Source organism: Leptodactylus fuscus, chromosome 3 (assembly GCF_031893055.1).
Source record: "Leptodactylus fuscus isolate aLepFus1 chromosome 3, aLepFus1.hap2, whole genome shotgun sequence".
Classification (NCBI taxonomy): Eukaryota; Metazoa; Chordata; class Amphibia; order Anura; family Leptodactylidae; genus Leptodactylus; species Leptodactylus fuscus.
The window spans coordinates 91,381,145-91,398,791 of NC_134267.1; the positions used below are offsets into that span (position 1 = coordinate 91,381,145).

General features: G+C 38.4%; 1 protein-coding gene across 6 annotated transcripts in view; it reads right to left on the minus strand.

The window, feature by feature from the left end:
• The window catches only part of EYA4 (EYA transcriptional coactivator and phosphatase 4), a 195,689-nt gene that overhangs the window by 46,112 nt on the left and 131,930 nt on the right, over window positions 1-17,647 (minus strand). For 4 of the 6 annotated variants that reach the window (XM_075267939.1, XM_075267942.1, XM_075267940.1 and 1 more), the window contains 5 exons: window positions 12,750-12,816; window positions 7,522-7,664; window positions 7,292-7,435; window positions 6,490-6,569; window positions 4,675-4,855 (listed from right to left, as the gene is read on the minus strand). In XM_075267939.1, coding sequence (XP_075124040.1) covers window positions 4,675-4,855; window positions 6,490-6,569; window positions 7,292-7,435; window positions 7,522-7,664; window positions 12,750-12,816 — 615 coding nt within the window. The remainder of the gene's footprint in view (window positions 1-4,674; window positions 4,856-6,489; window positions 6,570-7,291; window positions 7,436-7,521; window positions 7,665-12,749; window positions 12,817-17,647) is intronic. The other 2 variants (XM_075267943.1, XM_075267941.1) reach the window with 1 other exon arrangement.

The window sequence follows — 17,647 nt, forward strand, 5'->3', positions numbered from 1 at the left end:
GGAGACTATGCTGGAATTGGACTGACTGGGTGTATGCTCAGCATCCCACAATGTTCTAAGTAGTCCTATAACCCTGCCTCCTCTGCTTACGTCATCAAATAGTGTCCCTAAAGTGTACAATGCCAAAGTGCCCCCTCTGCCAACTCAACCATACAGGGGAAGTATAGTGGGCCCAAAAAACACTTTCCTTATCTCCTGACCACTGTTCCTACTGCCTCCACAGCATTGTAGCCGCATTCATGCTACTTCTGTGCAGGCAGCAGGGATGAGTGCTGAGTTATGTTGCCATTTCTGTGATACAGTGCAAACTGAACAGAGCTTGGGAGAACAATCTTTCTTCCAACCACATTATGAAGGAGCAAGGTGACAGTAGCATAACTAAACTCTTGTGAGCCCCAGTGCAATCTTTTGTCTGGGGCCCCCTACCTTATCCCTACAGTGAATTCTTGATAGGGATGGTTAGGGGTGCTAAGTGGTTTAGTCAACCTTAGTGTGGTTAGTGTAATCTGTGGGTCTCCTTGGCTTGTGGGCCAGATGGAAGCTGCAATCTCAAAACTGATGCCAGTGCTTATGGGCCCCCTAAGGCTCCTGGGCTCCGATGCAACTGCATTCTCTGCATCCCCTCAAGTTACACCCCTTCAAGGTAGTATGAGTTGACAACTGATGGCAACGGTCTTGTTTCAGACTGCAGTCCGTAGTTGAGTTCCTCCGGCCAAAAGTCATTGTATGTGATGGCTTTAATATATACAATCATAGCCGTATGGCCCAAAAAATTAAGTATTTCTCCCAGAAAATTACTACAATTACAAATGTTTTGTCATACACATAATTATTTCCTTTGTATGTATTGACATGGTACAACAAGCAGAAAAAAAAAAATATGTATCCAAATTTTGAACAAGTGCCAATAATTATGTCTGGCCATTTTTGGAGTTGTGTGTGAAACTATGTCCAATTTGCCTTTTTTTTCTTAGTTTTTTTTGTGCTGTGCAAATTGTAACTATACTTAAATTTGCTATTCAATAAACCTTCTAGATGGAACTTGTAATTTATCTTATATTTGCACATTTTACCATAATTTGTTTGTTTGTCACTAATAAAAGCATGTGATGCAGCTATATATCTATGTCCAATCTTCCTAGAACTAATGTTCTTGGGGTTTTGCCCAACCACTTTGTAAGGGAACCTCAACTGTTGTGCCCTTCACTTTACTATTTCTTCCTTCAGAACCAACTTTATTTCATTAAGCTAATCTCTAATTCAGAATGAGCAGCTGTCCTGTTGAACGTAAGGTATGCATCTATTTTAGAATTGCATAAGTCAGCACTGCATGGTTTTAGAACAACTGGACTTTTAACTGTCTGGTTCTCCTAATGCTGATTTGCATTAACCTTTTGTAAGTACGGGTGTGTTAAAAGAGATATTTATTCAAATATTCCTGACTACAGTCATATCTAGCAATTGTAATAATATATTTTGGTGTTCTTTGAAATATTCTAATAATATTTATGGTTATCAAAGTTTTTTTTTTCAATTTTATATCAAGATTTGCAGTATGTGAGGTACATACAGTATAAAACAGTGCACATACACAGTTATATATTGCTGTGCTTATTTATTTCCATACCATATTACATATCATTGGAAAGTACAGACCACTGTAGGACAGTGGTATAGATATAAATACATGAGGCTTGTCCTAAACACATGACATTTTCAAAATATTAGTGTCTAAAGAACACCAATACAGTTGCAATTCATTGTAAGCAGGAAGCTTTCGACTTCCTCCTCTGCCACTTTGTAAATCACAAGACACTTCAGACCTGCTGGCTTCCAAGGTGCCAAGACCACAAATAAAATGTCTGATTTAGGCCTCCTAGCCTGTCTGTACTGACGGCACTTTGTAACCAAGAAGAGAGGACAGTGGTAGCAAGGGACCGCAGGCAGGTGAGTCTAACTTTTTTCATGTTAGGGGGAACTAAGACTATAGGGGAAGATCATTTCTGTAAGGCTGCTTAGAGGATATAAGGGGCATTATTTATATAAAGGGGTCATTGGGACATTATAACTATAGGGGGAGGTCAATAATTTAAGGGGGCTTAAAGAATATAAGGAGCATGATGTATATCTTTTTATGTTAGTGATATGAAATATCCTATACCCATCTATTTTTTTTTGTTTGCTTCCTACAACGCTTTCAGTATTGTGAACTTTAAAACACCAGAAAACTGTCATAACAGGAATTATAAGGCTTAGTTCACACGGGTGCGTAATAGCGTATTTTGGTCCTGATTTTGATGCGGGAAGCCGCATCACAATTGGGACCAAAATACGCCTGCCATGACTGTCAGTCGCGGCTTCCCGCTCCAGAGTAGGCCGAAAATGAATGGGCCTAGGCCGGAGGGTGCTGCCGCGAGGCGGACGCTGTGGCTCAATGAACCGCAGAATCCGTCTGAAGAAAGGGCAGCTCGCTTCTTTTTCCGTGAGTGGTATGTTGCCGCTCATGGAAAAAAGATCGCTAGTGGTCTCCATAGACCACCATTGTGAGGGGGCGGATTATGATGTGGATTCCGCATCATACTCTGCCCCCTCTGTGCCCGTGTGAATGAGCCCTAACATTACCACAATAATGGATAAAAAAATAGTCATAGTTTTATGAGGCTGTGGCCACACATTATTGAATATCTGTGTTTTTTGTTACAGATTTTGCTGCATTTTTTGAGCCAAAGCCAAGAATGCTGTCAAAAGGAACGAGGGATATAAAGGAAGCTTTTATAATTTCACTTTCTGTTAAATTCACTCCTAGCTGTGGCTCAAAAAACTGTAGCAACATTTGCAAAATTGCAAACAAAAACAGCTTTTCCACCACATATGGCCTCGGGCTAACAGTATCCATTTAACTGCAGCAGCTACAATGCCTCCTAACAGCAACAGTACCTTGTATAACTATTACCTACACTGTGTCATAGTAGTCTTATCTACAGAGCTTTTAGTACGGTGGTATTTCTTAATAGATCATATCCTGGAATAGGTTTGTCAGAGAACATATGGTAGTGGTAAAAGAAAGCTAATAATGATAGAATTCGCTCACATCAGCTTCATTTTGTTGCTCTGATCCGTCACAGAATTAGAATAATGCACTGAAAAAGTAATAGAATAATGCATGCAGATGGGGCAATGCGAGTGCCTTTGGGATTTTAACTTCCATTTAAAGGTAAATAGACAGTAGGCTCCATGGTTCATGTGAACAGGACAGTAATATGGTAGCCAGGCGGCAGCGCTGCACCTCCCATGAGGCGACCTGAAGCGACCGCTGCAGGCGGCGCTATGCCAGGGCCCCGAGGAGGGCGGCATTTTTGCTTACCTAAGCCAGTCCAGGACAAGCTGTCCTGTACTGGCTTAGTGTCACCGAGCGGTGGATTGGGAAGGCCGCTGGAGCAGCGCTGCTCCAGCGGCCTCCCCTCACGCTCAGGCAGAGAGCAGGTCCTCTTCGTGCCTGCTCTCTGCCTGCTAACGCCGCTCAGCCATGCCCCCTTCGTTCTGCCCTGCCCCCCTTCGCGCCACCCCCTCCTCCCAGGGGGGGCTTTCTGTCATCCGCCTCAGGCGGCAAAAACGGCAGGTTCACCCCTGCCAAGCGGAGAGCTTCGCAGGAGGAGAGTCAACTGAGCATGCATGGCAACCACAAGTCCCATTGTCTGAGATTTCTGTCAATAGCGTAAAAATAGCAATGATAAACCCATAGGAAATAGGTGAAAGATAACTAAAGATAGGGGCATCTTCTGTCTTTGACTATATATTAAATGATAAAAATACAATAAATATGTCAGTATTAACACAAATCCTTTATCTATGCAACAACTGTTTGATCTACAGAACCATAAGGGTACCATACAAAGAGAGACCTGAACAAGAGTATTCATTGAAGATAGCTGAAGTACCACACTTGGTTACATCTGGTGATCCCATTCACTTTAGTGGGAGCATCGGAGATAGCCAAGTGCTGTACTTCAGCCCATCTCCCTCTCCCATTCGCTTTAATGGGAGCATCAACCATCACCAGTCCCATCCATTTTCCCCCACGGTCAGCCTGGCTGCATCAGGTTGGATGTGGACTGCAACAAAGATCTTTTCACCTTGTGAGAACCCATTTCAGGAGACCTGCAATGCATAAAATCTTTTAATTTGCTCTTTCCCCTCTCAAGAACACCTCTTTTTGTTCCTTCAGTTTTTCCACATTCCCAATTGTGAGCAGTGTGGGAGACATGTTGGGTGATAGCAGCTAAAACCAACTGACCCAATGTCTTCAGGTCTAGAGATAACTTGACGCTGTTGTTGCTACTGTCTAATATATACATCCTTACCAGACGACAGACCAGTGTCAGCTTGGGGCCTCCTCTCTTGTAGCAATAAATTAAAGCCATTTCAGTAAAGTGTTAAATAATATATTTGCTAGGCCTTTTATTTTCATGAATAAGTAATACGTTGCTTTGCTCAACCTTTTCACATCGAATCACATTGAATATGGCAAGAGAGGTTAAAAAAAAATACAGTTTGATCAATCACCAAAGTCATATTGTATCATCTTTGAGGCAGAAATACTATATTTCTTAACAAGTGTTTAATATACAGTATAAAGTATTTATAAATCGCTCAGCAATTCTATCTACGGTTTACCTGACTGAAGATCTGTACCTGGTTGGGTAGTCAGACCAGAAAGCGAATCCTGTAACTGATACGTTGATGATGATGAGGTGCCATCCACCGTGTTATTTGGGGTCATGTAGGCTGAATATGTTGATGCTGAGTAATACTGTGCATATTGGTTTTGGCCAAAAGCTGTGTAAGAGGGATAATCCTAGAACAGTAGGAACAATTTATTAAGTGAAGTAGTAAAATGATTATTTGGGATTTGGCAGGAGCGAGGATTCATTAGCACTTAACACCAGGTTGAAGCCGGTATCCTGTTACCTCAGGTAGGTTTAACATTGAATTAACACATAACCAAAGAAAATCGCTTACAAAATGCTTGGTCTTAAAATCTTAGCCACATTGAATGCTGCGCTGTAGCCTATCATTACGGCACATTCCTTAAAGCCTTTTCCACAGGTGGCTACGAGGAAGGAGAAGAAGGCATGCCATTCACCTTCTCTCCATTTTACATACATTTTCCCCAGATGTCTATCTTGTATAATATTACCAAATGGAGATCTGTCAGTTCAAAGCAAACCACTCCGATAAAAAATATCATGACATAACTCATTTTAGCTAATAATATATCAGATTTCCACCAAAATGTAGAAAATAGAATGTAATACATTAACAGGTAGGCCTTAGGAAGCTCACAACTACGTAGATGAAGGTCATCGTCAAATCCAAAGTGATGTACCAGACAATGGCAGGTAGCTATTTACAGATGAAATTTGTCCCTTTCACCTCCAAACAATATATCAAGTTATTTTTCTTCATGACATCTGTTCCAAGCATATTGTCTTTGGAAATGTAGCCTACTGGTATGTAAGCTTACTTATAAAAAGAAGTTAATATATTTTTGTTCTGTGAATGCCTTTGTAGATTCTCACTTTACATGAAATGATTGACAAGGAAGTTATGGCCCATATCCCAACATTAAATTGTAAAAGCAATAGAAGGACAGAATCATTATGCATACTAACATACGTACATACATCAGTCAACCCAGGCTTGTTTCACATTTCCGATATTTAGTCTGTTGTTCTGATCCGTCATAGGATCAAAACAAAGGACTGAAGGAGTAATAAAATGATAGATGCTTACTTTAGTCTTATTTTTCTAAGAGAAAGGACACGGAGGAGGGAAAAGTCCTTTAACAAAGACCTCATAGACCCAACTTATGACAAATGTGGTTTTTTTTTAAAGTAGATTGTGAGCCCCAATATAGGGATGACAATATACATTTTTTTTACCTATCAGTATGTCTTTGTAGAATGGGAGGAAATCCATGCAAACACGGGGAGAACATACAAACTCCTTGCAGATGTTGTTCCTGGTGGGATTCAAACTCAGGAGTCCAGCGCGCGCTGCAGTGCTAAACACTGAGCCACCGTGTTGCCCCTGACAAATGTGTTTTTGTCATAGGTTAGGAAGGTATACTTCAGCATTCCTTTCTGTTTCACCGTATAGTGTAGTCAACTATGTTATTGAATACACAAATCCCATAAAAATCCTATACCGCATCTATACCTCCTACAGAAGGCAGGAATGTGATATGAACAGACCCATATTATAGCACACATGTAGGAGAAATGACCAACAACAGTGAGCATGATTAATCAATTTAGGATCTTGACATTTATAGATAAATAAGGGAATCTAGAACAAGCCTTATATCATTGGAGCGTTATAATGGGAAAATGAGAAGGTGTGCCTTGGGTAGAAACTGAATTCTCTATGTAAATCATTGTATTCGTGTTTCTTATTCTTCAGTACGCATAGCTGTTTAGTTTTCCTTACCTGCTGCGGATTGCTAAAATTTGTTGAATTAGTTACGGAGTTATTTGCATAAATACTAGATGATGGGGTAAAGCTTGAACCTGTAAAGGAAAGAACTGAAATAAGTATTTATTGTTTTGTAACATAACTATGGGATATTACAACACAGTTCAGCAAACATACAGGGTTGTTGCCATCAAATCAGTTATAAGTTCCAACCACCATATCATGATTATGGAAACGGATGAGCACTGCTGCCATCTTATGCAATTTCCACCCTGTACAGAGGTTGCCCAGCCCGTATAAAAGTGAGCAACCACCTACTATCAGCGTGGCAAGCTCTCTATGGCCATGTAATATATAATCATAAGACATATATATATATATATATATATATATATATATATATATATGTACACACACACACACATATATATATATATATATATATATATATATATATATATATATATATATATATATGAATACACAGTATGTCTCTTCTTACAGAGATGCAGAAATATGGATACTGTTTTGTACTATTCCACTATTATACCCCCGGCAATGTATAAAAGGAAAAATTGACAACCGGGGTGACTGATCTCCTTCCCAATGGGGCATCTCTTGACTTCCTGCATTTTGACACAGTTTACAGAGGAATGGCACAATGCTGTTTCTATATCGTTGTAGGTAAGATGTTCCGAATGCGTGAATACAGGTATTTACTGAAACATTAGATGACAAAGCTATGATAAACAATTGCCATGTTTACTATGTACATTTATCTATGATTTACTGATCATATTTTATGGCACTTTTATACCTGGCATTTGGTAGGAGTAAGGAGTTTGGCCTGGTTGGGGTGTGGAAAATCCAGGGCTGTAACTTAAGCAACCGCTCTGTAATGGAGACTGGGTTTGAGGGAGACCTCCTTCTGTTTTGATACCCGGAAGCATTACTCCTAGATCTGCAGGAGACATACACAATCATTTTTCGTGAAGGAGGAAGAGCTGTCAAAACAGATGAAACAGAATAAGACAAGAGGAAACATACCGTATGTTGGTAAACTGTAAGGCTGTCCAGTTTGCGAGTACGCTGTGTAAACTGTAGGTTGCTGCATTCCAGAGTATTGGGTCTGACCAGCATAGGCCGACATAGTCTGAGCGCCTGGTGTTGAGAGAATATGTGGATAGGGCCTGTGGTTAAAAAAAAACAAAAAAAAAAACACTTTAGCGTTATGTCATATACTCACTAAGCTGTTATTTGCTGAAGAACAAGCAGGGCACTTACTTTTTCAGTCTTTACCTTGTATTGAATACAATGGGAGATATAGTCAGGATGGAATTTGAAGCTGATTTTGAGGCAGAATTGACCTCAAAATCTCAGCAGCAAATTCCTCTGTGTGAACATACCCTTACATGCCTTTTTAGTGAACTTTATTGCCTACTACACAGACATGGATTCTGTGTAGACTCTACATGAGTTCCTTTCTCAGGTAAAATAATTCTAGTCGATTTTCTAAATACAATTCTAAATAAATTGTGAAATATTCAATTAACAATACTTCTTGTTCTTAAAAACCGAGCAGGAAAGGATGAAGGTTTCAATAATACATGCCATGTCTAAGAAGGTGTGGGAATTTATGCAACTCCACAATTACTACCTACACAACTGTCTACTGATTTAATCCAATAATAGTGTTAAACAGGATTTTAAAAAGTCAAGATTTGCTGTTGTACAAATACACCCATTTAGTCTAGACCCTTTCATACCTTTCCTTTATTCTAATGCCACAGAACTGAGCCTCATGTATAAGGCTGAACAGTAAAGCATTAAAGGGGTATTCCATGACCAGAATCATATCTATATTTGTAAATCATTAAAAGTTAAACAGTATGGTAAATATAAGCAAGTTCTGCAATTCTGCAGAGTTTTAAAGATTTCCTCTAACCATCTTAGTGGTGACATCTGTTGTCTTGATCGGTTGCCGATGGATATTACCACAAATGCAGAAACGTCCTATGGTCGGGGACTTGTCATGAACCCAGCTATGACTTTCTTATTGTAGCCGGGTAAACAGACAGGAACACTACATTTATGAGAAGATATTCCAGCCACAGTAAGGAAATCATAGTGGATTTTTTTTACCTTAGAAAGTTCCTGCATTCATGGTCATATTTTCTGGCAACCGATCAACACAACAGACTGTGACCACAAGATATTTAGAGAAAATCTTTAACACTCTAAAAATGTTTAATTACTTATATTTGTAAAAATATTTAACTTTTAATTATCTACAAATTTAAAAATAGTTCTGTACATGTGTCAAATTAATGCCTTTACACAGTCAAGTACATATCATGTCCCTGATCCATGAATAACAACAATTCACATATTTTTGGCAAAACTATGGACCTTTCTGTAGAACTGTATTGACCCCAATACAAATTTAATGAGTTTTATTGGGTGCAGTCTGCTTTGTGATGGATGCAACACTGTGTTGTGGCTTCTGGTGTACGCTAAATCCCATCATAGTGAAATCCAGCTAAGAAATGCAGTGGATTAAGTATTAAATATTCAGGTAAAGCACTTGCAATTCCACAGAAAATAATAACATTCTGCGTTTTTTGAAAATGCATTTTTCCGCAGCTCTGTTTATTTTTTACACAATGTATGAATGATTTTGATGAAATTGCATTCACTTTGCTGCTACTGTAAGGCTAAGCTCTGTTTTTTTTGTTGGAGATTTTTTTTTGGCAAAAAAAAAAAGAAGATTTTCTACAATGCGGGGTCTTAGGAGGCCTTTTTTTTTTTTTTTTTTTTTTGCTTTATTTCTGCAGCATCCAAAGACAGGAACTGCAACCAAGAACAAACCTTAAAGTTCCTTATACTTCTAGTTTTATCTAAAAAAAAAAAAAAAAAATCTGTACCAAAAACTGTATGCATGATTTCAGATGGACATAATTTGCCAAACGTGCCCCATAGGAGTGTGTTCTAGAAGCGGATAGATTAAGGCTCAGACTCTATATTGCGAAAACACAGCTTTTTTTGTTGTTGTTGTTGCAAATTTTTCAGCATTTTTTGTTAGCTGAAATCAAAAGTGACTACAAAAGGAATGGAAATATGTAGGATGTACATATACCCCTCCCTTCTTCTCAATCCCCTCGACCCTCAAAAAAACGCAGCAAAATCTGCAACAAAAAAGCTGTCTATTGGCAACCTCAGTCTTAAAACAGTCAAAGAAACATGGCATTAATTTGCAAACCATGTGGCTTTGCATGTGGAAAATTTGCTGCATAATACATTAGCATTTAAGTCAATGGAATTTGCTTATTCTCATGTACATGATGAAGATTTGTTCAACATGTAAATTGACACATGACAACGATTTTACAATTGCAGCATGTCAATTCTTTATAAGGATTTACATTGTGGATTTTGTACATTCAATGTGAGGGTGAAATTAGCAACATAATTGAAATCTTCTAGTTTTGGTGCAAATTTTAGTAATGCACAACATACACTTTGTGTGCATGCAACTAAACAATTCTGTATGACTCACTCTGTATTATATCTGTGGCATACGGAGGAACAGAAGTTTTGTACAGTATATTAAGGAACAGCTCACAGAAGTTTTGTACAGTATATTATTGCTCCATGCAGCCTGGGGGTTTTACAGACATGCTTGTGTCCATTACGCTTAAAACCAATAAATCCACTGTTATTTTAATAGCGGCAAATACACTGTAGCCTATTTTCAGCATTCTCCTAAATATATGTCCACTAATTCTTGGAATACAATAGTGGTATGTCCGTTTACATGTGCTGCCTGCAGACATTAGGATGCCAACATATAGTACAAATATGTAGAGCTGTCAGCATTTGCATACTTCTGGTAGGTTACCATTGTAATCAGCTGTCGAAGTGGATGTTTCTTAAATGCTATCTATGTATATAAATATACTGTATAACCCCAAAGATGTTTATATGGCTGGATACATAATTGTGTATAAAGCTGGTGAAAAAATACTGCGGAAATGCTAAAACAAATATAGTCTAAATACAGTAAATGACAGAGAGCTGTGCATAGAAGCCAAAAAGATAACTGAAATTTGTTCAGGGGTTCCCTGAGTAAATTGTTGAAATTACTTGTTTGGGTTGCACAAAACCTATTTGATTGCTAAATCAGCCTTCACAGCAGATTATAGGCCATAATCTGCAATGTATTGTTATGAACAGAGCATAGCCTACAGGTTTATCAATAACAGAGTTCTTTAACACAATGCTTAGGCACTGTAAGGCGTCATCACAGCATGAATAATGTTAGGTTCACACTAGCATTGGCCTATCCATTATTCTGGTCTGTCAGAGGACCATAACGATGAATAGGCAGGCCACTATAACAGCGCTCATATACAAAGCCCAATAGGCCCCATTAACTATAATAGTATCCGTCGGGTAAGCATTAGGGTTGAGCCGATCTTGAGATTTCAAGATCGATTTTAAAATCCGTTTTCGATAATTTTCCAGCCGATCTCGATTGTGATCGTGAAATTTGCTCGATCACCGATCGGAATCCCATCCCGATCCTGAACCCTAGTCAATGCTTCTCTATGGGAAAAGTCACTTTCAGGGTTAAGCAGATCTTGAGATAACCTCCTATCTCGATCCCGCTGGAAAAGATCAGGTCGGAATTCCAAACGCAATCGTGAAATTTACTCGATCGCTGATCGGAATCTGATCTTTTCTGATCCCTCAACCCTAGTGAGCATTCGCCGCACACTGTAATGGAGTCTCCATTTCAGATTTGAACATAGCCTAAGCAGTCTGGACTGACCTCTTTTCCATTTTATCAGCACATTAAAATCTATACAGTAAAATAAAGATATATAGAGTTTAATTAGTTGTTACACTATAAGAACGAAAGTATTGTGGAGGACGCTTTCTACAATATTTTGAAGTGTGTCTATGGATTTTGTTTATCCATATAAACATTTGTGAGGTCAGATGCAGATATTAGATGGGAGGGTCTGTCTCACAATCCCTGTTCTTGTTCATCCCAGTGAGATTGAGGTCAGGGCTCTATGCGGGCCAGTTGAGTTCTTCCATTCTTCTACACCAAATTCATTTAGCCATGCCCTTGTGGACTTTGCATGCACTTAGTTTACTGGGGCACAGTCATATGGCAAAATAAAAGGGCCTTCAACAAACTGTTCGCACAAAATTAGAACTATACAGTAGTCCAAAATGTCTTGGCATTCCGAAGCATTAAGATTTCCTTTACTGGAACTAGGCCCTAGAAACCCTTGTCGTGAAGATCAGTAGCGTGCTCCTCAGCATTCAGTGACCCTACTCTGTAACTATGAGTGGTCTTCCTCTTTGTGGCCATGATTCCTAGATGCTTGTGCTGCTTAACCCTTAAGTACTATCATGGTGTCTATCATAATGATATGTGTACAATAGTGGTTTATGATAGATACCATGATAGTACTTAAGGGTTAATAATGCTGCTCATAGTTCATCATGAAATATCTAGAAGGGGATCTAGGTGCTGGATTCTATACACCTGTGGTAGTGGGATGGAATGAAACACCTGAATTCAGTGATAAAGAGCCGTGACCCAATACGTTTCTCCATATAGTGTATTATATATAAAACAAGCAATTGCATGCTTTACTTGGTCCTAAGGAGACACATCAATTATAAGTGAAATAATAGACTGAAGCGTTATGGTGGAGCTATAGGAGAGATCCCTTGAACACATCACTTGAGACACAAATAGTTTCTGCAGTTCTGTACTATGCATGCACTCCTTTTACTATGCCCCTGTAAAAACCTTAGAAGTCTGTGGACGCTGTGGAGAATTAATATGGCCATGCGATGGAGAAAAGACATTTTCCTCCCTAAGTTCATATTAAAGTTTGAACACATAAAACCCATCATTATTACTAGCGGACCACTGTTAATATACGGGTGAACACGGTTCAGCCAGTTGTAGAGTTTATGTTCAGAGATGACATGGTTGCATTACGGAGCATGAAATTCTCCGCAGCTGTTCGATATTACAGCGATCTTCTCATGCTGAGTTTTAACACTACTTATAGATTTACAGATATGAAGCATAACTTTTCATGTAATGCTGCATAAAAATTTAACTCTCTATATACCGCTGGAAAAATGGAGCAGTTCCAAAAGAATTAAAAATGCAGAAATTAATTGCCCCCCGTGCTTAACACAATGATATAGAGTTTTCCCCATAAGTTAAAGAACTTGTCACTTACTTAGAGGGATAAAGCTGAGGCGAGTACTGGTGTGCTGATCTTGGACTGTAGCCACTGCTTGTTATTACTGTAAAACATAAAACACACTTACAAAACTTAGTACCATAAATAACTTGCATTCACGCTCTAACAGCTTTAGCATAGATCATAAATGCTGACAAAATGAGTTATTCTTGTGTAAAATAGAACTACAAAGTGTGGAAGTATTTGGTACAGAGCTAAATCTACATCTTGGCAACAGCAAGTATTTGGGGGCCAGCTCTGCAGAAGAACGCTTCATGTCCTAGGAACTAAAAATAAGTACACTACAGATAGGTAATGTCTCGCTCTCCACATGCATCGGTTAGAAAAGTATACAGATGTACGAGACATACAGATCCCACTGTCAGTAGAAAATAATAGTCTCACCACACCATGCAGAATCACACTCTGTTCAGATGGTTAGTACCATACAGAAGAAGCAGCCATTTTTGTTTAGCTCTAATAGGTATGTGAGTACTAACTGTGTAGCATGTACGGCTAGTGTTGGGGCTCAGCATCATCGACTTGCTGCAGTTCATCATCTTCTCGACATGGCATCCTAAATCTTTATCTTATGTGGACTAGCTCCAAACATAGTGCAGAAGTTTTTTTTTTCTTTCACTTAACCATCTGTCTCTATCAAGACAGATGCATGCCAAATATACATTCAGCATAATGATGAACCCATCCCATCATAAGAAATCCATAGAGAAAACATACAGGGTAACACTAGGCCAAGTGGTCAGGTTTCACTTCCAAAATGATTAATGGAAGACACTTTCAACGTAGCAAATATATTAAATCCAATTATGTTCATCTGAGGTTTGATTATCATTGAAAATGCAAATAGACTGAGGACGGGATCAAATGTGGAGACTATTACAATACATTTTACTAGAGGGGGCATTATTAAAGACTAGGGGCAGACGGTAGCATTATCATTAAGTGGGTACAGAGTAAGTTTTTCATTGATCTTAAAAAAAAAAAAAAAAACCTTCAAAATTAACATACGTTAGTTCTGAGCATGAGCAGAAAAAAACCAGACTGAAATAACGGACACTATAACGGAAAATCATCCATTACCATCCATCATGACCATATTATGACTGAGTGGGAGCATCATTATTGAGTGATGGCATTGTTACTGGCTGGGGGAACCAAAGGGTAGTATTATTGAATGGAGGTACAGTGGGGGCATTGTTATGGAGTAGGGGAACAAATGAGGCATTAGTATTTAGTGGAGACGTATAATAGTGTATCACATGGTAGAGGCATAAAAGTGAGCTTTAATTGGGTATTAGTACTGACTGTCAGTACTAAGAGAAGCTCAGGAGTACTATTCCTGTGTAGAGGTCCTAAAATGACACTTTGTGGGGCTGAAAGAGGAGCAGCATACTGTGTTGGGCAGCAAAAGTTGCACTTAATGTGCAAGGGTCATAAGGAGGCAAATGAGTACTTTTACTGTAGGGAGTCCCAAAAAATAGTTAATATCTCAAGGGATACTTTTCTATAAAGTTCAGGTGTATAATGTTGTTATTTTTATTATATATTTTATTCAGTAAGGGGGTAATATTCAGTCACTGTGTGGTGGCAATATATATTTTTGGTCTGGGAGTATTATTTGGCCCTGTAATGGTATTATTAGTACTGTTAGTCATGATACAGTGGATTTTATAGTTACAACGCTCTTCTTTATCATTATATACAGTGCCATCCCTTATCCCTTACATGTCATATATCATAATATACTGCTCCACTCCAATTATATACAGCACCATCCCATATAATTATTTACATTGTTTTCCTTATCATATATGGTATGTACCTTATTATTTTATACAGTGTCCTTCTTATATATAGTACAGGGTCTACCTGAGCCCCCCATTTTTTTTTTTTTACCTCCAGTAGACTGGTATATGTTAGATTACCTGTGTGACTTGTATTTGTTCTCTGTGTACTATTTGTGACTGTTATGGTGTCAGTTGGGACAGTAAAAACGGCAGGGTGTAATGGCAATGAGCCTTTCTCCATGTGTCTGTACCCATAGAATGGAATATTATATTTTTCCAGACTTTTTTTTTAAATTTCTTTGCATGTTATAGTTTATATTTTGTAAACATTTATACTGTAAGTTAAAAGCTATGGGGCCTGCACTATAGTACTGCAACCACTATACACTAAGCCATGCATGCAAGGCTTTTTCGTCCATTGATTTCAGGTAGACATTGTGACAAAGTCTATAACGGAGACCCCAGCAGAGATGTGAACATAGCCTTATTATGTAGGGATATCATTTTCACCCCAGAACCTGCCAGCAATGAGTATTTCCATTTATTTTAACTTTAAACCTATCTGTATGGCAGATAGGGTCCTTTTAGCTATGACAGAGCAGCTATATTTCTAGAGAACACATTGAGAAACTAGTAAGCCCCCAGATTTCTGATACCAAAAAATTGAAAAACGGGAACTTGACTATTTTCCCACTAAAATTTTGCATCGTTTAGTATTTTTACACCACTGACTTGAGTGGAGTAAGGGAGAGTTCACACGGAGTAACGTGCCGCATGATGTGGCACGTAGACACCGCGTGAGCTTTTGCGAGCCGTATACGCTCCCATTGATTTCAATGGGAGCGTGGATCGTATATGCAGCGCTATTTTGCGGCCGTGATTTTACTTTTCTGTCCGCATGTTCCATGTGGAGACCATTTGGAAAACACATGGACTCCATTATAGTCTATGCGGTCCGTGTGCTTTCACTACACACCGCTTTCCAATGCATTCGGTAGTCCGTTCGGAGGGTCCTCATGCAGACTCCCCTGAACGGATTACTGATGCAGATGTAAACCAGGCCTGAGGTTTACGTGACAACATGGGGATTTATTTATCATACATTGTACTACAGTTTACTGGTATGCAAGGTATGACCAAAGTAGACTTTTATAGTGCATGCCATTTGTGTGCAGAAGTTTTTCAGTCTTAGCAGACCCCGATCAACACTGTATTGGCTCAGAAGGATGTAATTCACCTATAACTGGAGCTAATATATCAGCAATAAACAAAAAATGTTATTTTGAAATGCCACTGGGGTCTTTTTTTGACTTTATGAGGGGCACAATAAGGACAATTTGTTATGAGAGGTTTGCTTTTTGCCAATTTTCTAAGATTTTTCTAGCATATTTTATTGCGTCAAATGTATCAAAATATCACACACTGCGTAAATTCTGTGCTTTTGTGGGTGCGAATTCTCGAGGTTCTTGAGGTATATTTTTTTAAAACCAAATTAGAAGTGGTGTTTGCTTGCGCACACATTTTGTAACTTTCTTAAAGTTACATACAGTAAACCACACCAACATCCAAGACCCTTTTGAAAATAGGTGTATTACATTTTAAAAGATGGAGGAAGTGATGAATAAAATAGGTTCAATCAGAAAAAGGTGCTAAATTGGGAAAAAAACACCAAAATTCTAGTGCAAAAGCAATGATAGAGTGACCCCATGTTGTAAAGTAAAAAAATCCAACATAACCTTAATGGTAGCTTTTAGCTCCGTCCCTTACAAGGGGAAATTGTAAATTTTATTTTATTTTATTTTTTTTTACCTTTTTCCCAGATTTAAAAAAGAAAAAAAGATACCAGAATAAAATGGCATACAAATAAAGCATGTATCACCAAAAAACAAACAAAAAGAAAACCCACTATGTAATTGATTTGTGAATCCCATATAGTAAAAATGGAATGGTCTCAAACGGTAGAAAATGTCAGGTTTTCATCTGATTAATACAGTTATCCTGTTTTAGGGTAAGCCGCAGCCCAAAAAAATGCTGAGGTAAAGACTGTGACAGAAACACCTCGTGTTTTTTTACTATTTTTCACAGAAGAGTTTTCCTCTGCAGATTTTCTGCCCCTACTATACCTATACGGCACACTAACGGCAGTGTTTCTGTAGGTATTATTGACATGCTGTGAACATAAGTGTTTTTGAAATCACACCTTTTCCACTGTTGATTTTTTTTTCCCACAATGTGAGAATGTGATTAGTCAGAATCCTATCAGCTTTGAAGGTAATGTCAAATGCAGCATTTATTGCCACAGAATGATGCAATGTGGGGGCCCAGCCTTACAGAGTGATGGCATATCGCTAGTCTACGTCATGACTTTATGGTTAGAGAAGGTCTGACTTCCTAACCTCAGCAATTCTCAGGGTCCATTCACATGGAGGAAAATGGTGAAGAATTTGGTGTGGAATTTCAATGCTGAAAAAAAAAAAAAAAAAAAAGCCTCCCATTGATTTCAATGGGTTCCCTTTTCTGCTAGCAGAACACCTGACAACTACTAGCAGAAAAAGGAACCCATTGAAATCAACGGAAGGCTTTTTTTCAATGCTGATATTCCACACCAAATTCCTCACCATTTTCCTCCATGTGAGTGGACACTTAGAATGATGGCTACAAGGAACAGGGACTATCAGTATTTCACTCCTTCCTTGCCATCACTACAGCATTGAAGAACACCATTTAATACTTTGCAGTAGAGAATTATTGAAAATGTTATCCTTCAGGATAGACCTCTATTCTCTGGAGAAAGCTAGCATTTCTATGAACATATAGTCATCATCCTAGAAACCATCACTTATTACATTTCTGCTTGTCAGTATGTAGAGTTTGTTTTCATATTTCCTGGAATCTTTATATCTACCAATCTATATAATGCACGTATCTAGACAAAGTTAGATGTGTACCGAGATGTATTCATTTCATTGTGGTCTTGAAGATATAACTTACACATTTTAGCACCTTAGAAATTGTCTAAGGTATCAATGAAAGAAAAACCAATGGCATTTCTGTAATATACTATATACCAAAGACTCTCAATAATCT